This window comes from Lates calcarifer, linkage group LG2 (genome assembly GCF_001640805.2).
Source record: "Lates calcarifer isolate ASB-BC8 linkage group LG2, TLL_Latcal_v3, whole genome shotgun sequence".
Classification (NCBI taxonomy): domain Eukaryota; kingdom Metazoa; phylum Chordata; class Actinopteri; family Centropomidae; genus Lates; species Lates calcarifer.
The window spans coordinates 17673740-17681139 of NC_066834.1; the positions used below are offsets into that span (position 1 = coordinate 17673740).

A 7400-nucleotide genomic window follows, 5' to 3' on the forward strand; every position below is an offset into this window, starting at 1 on the left:
GTCTGTGGCACCACGGTGAATTTTGTCGAGATGTTACATGATAACCTGTGCCAGGCCCGGGAGGGAAGAGGAGACAAGCAGCCTGTCCTCTACTCTGTGTGACTTTACTCTAATCTTCTGGTGAGTGTAATACTGCATCTGTAACGTCGTTACGATCCGATATAATGTGTGTTTAACGTTTAACGGCACTAACCAGGATACAAAAGGATAGCGGTCGTCACAGTTATTCCAGGTAGCTAGTTCACGGTTGTATAGCATCAGAATTAAAAAGGCACATGCAAGAAACAAGCGCTAAAATTAAGGTAAATGAACATATATTTCGAAAAGAGCTTTTGTGAGCGTCTCTCTTCATGTATCTCGTATGTCTGTGGGACAAGCTGTTGACAAAAAGGACATGGACATGTTGGACAATACAGAGGCATTCGTATCTTTTCATCCAACTGGCATTGTAGGTGTGTTGTCCATGTACATATAGAGCTAATAATTCCAGCTGACCTGGCATTACCTTTGCTCCAGATGTGTGTGTGTGTGTGTGTGTGTGTGAGAGAGAGAGAGAGACAGAGAGTTTGAATTAGAAAACATACTTGCTTTATGCAGCTGACATGCAGCCAAGACCCTGTTTATCTTATACTTCCAAGGACATGCACTTTAATTACTCCAGTTACCTCATTTGTAAAAGTGTTGAGTTTGTGGAGCTGCATGTTTCGACCTGTTTCAAACGAGACCACACTGAATCTGTGAGAAAACAGGAAGAAAACATCTGCTTTACTTTTTAACTTTGCCCTTACCTGTCGCTTTTACTTTACTTGTAGTGAGCGGTGCTGTGTGTTGCGCTGTTTTTAAATTACTGTGGTAGCGTACAAAGTGCAGCATGCCAGTGCATAACTGATCTCAACCTGATAACCTCACCAGAGATGAATGGTGCAGTGGCCATGGAGGCAACCAGGAGACGAACCCAGGCCAGTACCAATGGGAAAACATCTGAACAGAGCGAGCAGCCAGCACAGTGGGGGAGAGCATGGTGAGTTGTTATATCACAGGCTGCTGTGGGCTGTTACACCATCACTGGTCTCACCACAAATTTAATAGGATTCATTTTTGGGGGACCATTAACATCTGTATAAGATTTTGTGAAAAATGTATATTAATAAGTTATGTAACTATTACTCCTTTTTTTGTTGCACCAAACCATATTATTCCCTTGTTAATCAGTAGACCTTTTTTCAGAACAGACGTTTTGGATTGTCATAGCAGGAAAAGCACAGGTGAAACTGATAACAAAATGACTACATTCCATTTAGGTGATCTGGTATGTTACCTGGTGGCTTACTGTCATGGCTTACAGTGACACCTGATGGAGCTAATTAAACTAAATTAGTTACTAGTCGACTTTCTCGTCATGACAAGGCGAAATGTCTGCCTTGTACTTATGTGGGTTTGACCCGTAACCTATAAGTCATACAGGGCAGGTGGGTTCAGGTAAGCTGTGGCCAGAGGAATGATGTGTTTTAGGTTGTCCTTATGTTCATCCCATTCTCATAAACACAATATCTCAGTAACTCCTTGAGAAAATGTATTAAAATTTGATACAAATGTTCACATGGACTCAAAGGTGAGCTGATAAGATTTTGGTGGCCAAAGGTCAACGTCACTGTGACCTCACAAAACACATTCTGCTACACATCACTCAATCATTCAAATGAAAGGTGTTTGTAACGGTGCTTTTCCTGCTATGGCATCAAAATGTCTGCTGTAACAAAGGTTTATACTGCGTAACACACAGTGCCCTACTTAACACATAAAGATGGATTTTTGTGTGATATATTCTAACTGAAATATTTAACTAAATTGTCTGACAGGACAAGTACAGTACACTGTTCTCATACTGTATCTGTATCTGATTCATTCTCAGGGAGGTGGATTGGTTTTCTCTGATTGGCGTGATTGGCCTCCTTTGCTTTGCCCCCTTCATTGTCTTCTACTTTGTAATGGCATGTGATCAGTACCAGTGCTCTGTCAGCCAGCCTCTGTTCGAACTGTACCAAGGAGAGACCACACTGCTCTCCATCTGGGCCAGGGCTCCCTCCTTCACCTGGACAGCTGCCAAGATATATGCCATCTGGGTGGCCTTCCAGGTAAGAGATAGGAGAGAAGAGTAGAGAACAGGAAGTGGGATAGAATAAATAGACAAGACAAAGCAGTGAAAAGAGTGCACCTTGCAGAAACAGCCCATTGTCTTCAGCTGTAGCCAAACAGGAAAGAACTGTGGCAAATGCAAGCAAGTTAAAACAAGTTCTGTTCGTCCCTTAGGTGTTCCTGTATATGTGTGTTCCTGATTTTACCCACAAGTTTATTCCTGGTTATGTTGGTGGAGTGCAGGATGGAGCACGAACTCCTGCTGGTAATTAACACACACACATACCCATGCTCATCAGTCCACCAAATTTAATTAAGAGTTTAATTAAGAGGTAGATTAGCACACTGATCTGATTCAGTGTTTTTGGAGAGAATAATCAAATATTGTAACAAAACATGTCTTTCTTATTTAAAACTCATGCTTGCCACTCATTATCAAAACACTGTGGAGATAGTACCTTTTTAAAATCCAACCTCCTGTTGTTGTTTCCTCATCCCCTAGGCCTGATTAACAAGTATGAGATCAATGGGCTGCAGTGTTGGCTGATTACTCATGCCCTGTGGTTTGTCAATGCCCACTATTTCCATTGGTTTTCTCCCACCATCATCTTCGACAACTGGATTCCTCTGATGTGGTGCGCCAACATACTGGGCTATGCTGTTTCTACCTTTGCTTTCATAAAGGCCTACTTTTTCCCCACCAACTCTGAGGACTGGTGAGTACTGATACTCACAGGCCAGGATGATTTCTACAGCAAATCAAGCTTTCTGTATCTCCACAATGCATATGATATCTTAAAGGTGAACTAGTTTGCACATCAGCTTATTGTGCTTCCCCCCTTTCTTGTGATTCTACAGCAAGTTCACAGGGAACATATTCTACAACTACATGATGGGCATTGAGTTCAACCCGCGCATTGGCAAGTGGTTTGACTTCAAGCTGTTCTTCAATGGCCGGCCCGGCATCGTGGCCTGGACCCTCATCAATCTCTCCTACATGGCCAAGCAGCAAGAACTGTATGGCCAAGTCACCAACTCCATGATTCTGGTCAATGTGCTGCAGGTAAGGAGGAGTAAGGATGGAATTAAACCAATATATCAGTTTAATATGAAAGTGTCTAACTCATTTCTGTTTCCTGTGGAAAATGGAAACATAGCAACAGACATTAGAAACTGAGTTATATGAAACTCATCTTTACCTTCACACTTTGACTTTGAGTCTTTGGCCTTAAATAATATGTAGGGATGGGCATAATTAATCGCTGATCGATTACTGGTCACTAAGAGTTTTGTCTATCACGTGGAATTTATTCGATGCATTTGTATCAATGAGGCTGTTTAGTGTGTCTTGAATAATTTGATGTGGGACCATTTTGAGTTAAGAAATAATGAAGCTCATTGTAAACATTGTGATGCTGGTGATAACCTTTTTGAATTGCATTTAAAAGACTCTCAGTTGCATTTCTGATGAGCGCTGTAGCTTTGGTTTGTTAAGTTATCTTCATTATTTTATTATTTTACTCTCTGTTAGTTCAACTTTAAAAGCTTTGTTTAAAAGGATGTTGTTGTTGTTGTTGTTGTTGTTGTTGGACTATAATTTCTCACTCTCAAGTGCTCATCCGTAATCATATGTATCCCTAGCCAGTTGTTTATAATATCATGTCATGGTATTTTTGGATGTGCAAGCATCCTTCCCAAATGAGTTAACATTTGACATTTTCCACTAAATGCTGAATGTTGAAGGTAAAGGTTTAGATAGAGATAGACGACGCTGCTCAGTGAGTCATTATAATAACTGGGTAACTGGGCTGTTTGTGTTTTCTTGTAGGCCATTTATGTGTTGGATTTCTTCTGGAATGAGGCATGGTACCTGAAAACCATTGATATCTGCCATGACCACTTTGGATGGTATCTGGGCTGGGGAGACTGTGTCTGGCTGCCATACCTCTACACACTGCAGGTAACTAACACACTGCACGCTTGCTAACATATATCCAGTCATGATTATGGTGTAAAACCACAATGTTACAGTCACATATTTACAGGTCCTCAGCTTCATTATGTGTAAATACCTCTTTGAGTGATAGCACTATGAAAAACTTGAGTGCTAACTCGTAGTGACATTAAATCTTGTCTGTCTACATCATTGTTATATTTTTTTCTGTCCAGTCTAGCTTTGAAATTGAAGCATCTGAATGGAAGTAGAAAGTAAATTTGAAATATAAGTTTTTAGTATTTTGTTTGCGCCACATAGCGTAGACGTTAGGGATGCTAACAATGAATCAAGGATCTAGTAAGTGATTGTTTGAGCACATGCTCAAACACATTTTATTTTCTAACAGACAGATAAACTGCGTGTAGTCTCCTTTAACATTCAGCTATCAGAGTAGTATATTTTAAGTCAATGTGACCCATTGACTTAAAATATACTACTTTGCAACTAGAAGGCACAGTGTAACTATTCTGGGGCTACTGGTATGTATATGTGCTGGCAGCTTTGGAAATCAAACAAGTATTGTGTGAGACCATTTCAGTCAAAAAGAAGAAAATATCACTTGCAAACACTGTGAGCAATGCTGCAGTGCTGTACCACCTAAACACTGTTCATTTGAGTGTGATGACTGGATCATCGTCTGAGCAGAAACCACAGACGCTCACCTCAGTGTTTGGATGCAGGAGCTGTAACGCACCACAGGCAATAAAAATAGCAGTCTTTCTGTGCAGCAATTGAAAAAGACATGATGCCTGTCAGTCTGGTTGATGGTCAAGGCTTCTGTGAAATGATGCATCTGCTTGAACCGACTTGTCGTATCCCATCCCCAGCTACCTTCACCTTTTGCATTGTGAAGAGGTACAAGGATCTTAAGTCGGAGATGCTAGCACAGCTAGCTAAGGCTTCTAGCATTGACTACGGATTGCTGGACTGCCCTAACAACTGAGGGCTGTGGGAGACCTCATTTGGTTGATGAGAAACTGATAATTGATCATTAACGTTTCTAAAGATCGGTTAAGAAGAGAGCTTACAATTTGCATCCCTTCTAGACATTCAGATAATTTCTTAATTTAAGCAACAGTAAGTGTAAATAAATGTGTTTTTGGCTCTCCAGGGTCTGTACCTGGTGTACCACCCAGTCCAGCTTTCTAATGCCCATGCCCTGGCTGTCCTGTTGCTCGGCCTCGTCGGGTATTACATCTTCCGCTCCACCAACCATCAGAAGGACCTGTTCCGCCGCACAGAGGGCGCCTGCTCCATCTGGGGCCGCAAGCCGACTTACATTGAGTGCTCATACCGCTCTGCTGACGGTAGCAACCACCGCAGCAAGCTCCTGACCTCGGGCTTCTGGGGCGTGGCCCGGCACTTCAACTACACCGGTGACCTGATGGGTTCTCTGGCCTACTGTGCCGCCTGCGGCTTCGGCCACATTCTGCCGTACTTCTACATCGTTTACATGACCATCCTGCTGGTCCACCGCTGTGTGCGTGACGAGCACCGCTGCAGCAGCAAATATGGCAAGGACTGGAAACGCTACACAGATACTGTGCCGTGTCGGCTGATTCCTGGAGTGTTTTAGAAAGGAAGAGGGGTGTGAAGATCGAGGGAGGGAGGTATGGGTGGGGGATAAGAATAACATAGAGAAACGGTGTGATTGGAAAGGGGGTAGTAAGATAAACATTAGGTGTGTGTGTGTGTGTGTGTGTGTGTGTGTGTGTGTGTGTGTGTGTGTGACTGTGTGTGTTTTATACATATCAAGAATACACAACACTGATAACATGTTAATACAGCGTTTCATACATTCTGTAATTTGTATGTATTTCTCATACATGTATAGACTGCTGTACATGTATATATACAGGTACAGTTTATTTCTATATTTCTCTGTCTTGGTAAGGACAGTTTGATACGCCAGCCTGCTGCTTTCTTTATGCTGTGACAGTTTAACATAGTTAAACTCATTTCTTGAAATCAGTACAATATATTCAATATATCTTTTGATCTAGTAAGACCAAACACAACTTAAACCAGCTCAAGCCAAAATCAGGACCAGAAACAGAGCCACTTCTGTAGTGGACTGATGTCTGTAACTACTCTACACAAAGCTGTAACATTCTCATAATGTAGCTTAGTGGTAACTTGGTAACACTTTATATCCGGGTGCACTTATTCACCATTAACTTGTTCCTTATTAGCATGTATATTGGCTCTTTATTAGTCATTATAAAGCACTTATTAATCCTTGTTACCAGTGTTACCAGCTCCTTGATTAATTCATCTGTCAGATTAACAGAAAGAAAATCAGTGACAACTTTGGCAGTTTTATAGTCATTAATCAAAAACATAACTGCTTCATATCACTGTAAATTCAACATCTGTGTATTTTACATATTTTGACTGTTGCTCAGAGAAATAAGCAGTCACCTCGCCCTCAGGTACCCTATGATAGGGGCTATCCATTGTTTTGGGTTTTGTCGACTAAACGATTAACCATCAATGAAAGCTGATGTATTCATTAATCACTATTAACTAACTAACTCTGCTGACTTAATGGACCAAATGTGATTGTTGGCTCCACTGACGAGACCTGCCTCATAAAAGTTACATAATCTTTGTATAACAGTTGTCTGAGTGCTTGGACTCAGTCATTTGCTCATCATATTATTTGAGAATTTCCCTCATTGTGGCTGAGAGAACATGTTCACATAATTCAGGGTTGTTAAGGACAGGATGATGATTCAACACTTAGACAGACAGCACTCTCTGTCTGTAAAGCATTCTGACATGTACCAATTAAAAGTTAGTTAGATCATTATGTTTGCTCCATGCTGAAACAGTTTGTTCTGTTGACCATGTCTTAGTTCTGTGTAAAAATGTTTTTGCTATGTCCAACCATCACATTTCTTTTGTGTTTGGTTTTATTTCCTCATACCAGCACTGCCTTTATTATAGTGATAAAGTAACAAAATAAAGTTCCATTTTGTTATGACTATATCAACCCACAGTGCTTCTTTACTCTTTGAAATTTCCATTCAATCATTCTTGCATTTTCTATTCTAGTGAGATTCTCCAGATTTGATGATAAGTCCGAGTGGTCAGAAGCTTGAATTTTCAATGTATAAGTGATTCCAGACAGAGATCCTGAATCTGTCCATATGACCATATACATTTGTGTCGAGGCAGATGGCTGCCCGCCCTGAGTCCGGTTCTGTTCGAGGTTTCTGCCTCTTAAAAGGAAGTTTTTCTTTGCCACTGTCGTCTAGTGCTTGCT

At 41.1% G+C, this 7400-nt stretch overlaps 1 protein-coding gene across 1 annotated transcript; it reads left to right on the forward strand.

Moving 5' to 3' along the window:
• On the forward strand, nucleotides 1-7127 carry dhcr7 (7-dehydrocholesterol reductase). The gene is made up of 8 exons (XM_018697493.2): nucleotides 1-120; nucleotides 913-1021; nucleotides 1913-2135; nucleotides 2311-2401; nucleotides 2639-2852; nucleotides 2995-3199; nucleotides 3965-4096; nucleotides 5244-7127. Exons 2-8 carry the CDS (start codon nucleotides 915-917, stop codon nucleotides 5706-5708), a joined length of 1437 nt encoding a protein of 478 aa, XP_018553009.1. The 5' UTR covers nucleotides 1-120; nucleotides 913-914; the 3' UTR covers nucleotides 5709-7127.
• Nucleotides 7128-7400: the final 273 nt, after the last annotated feature.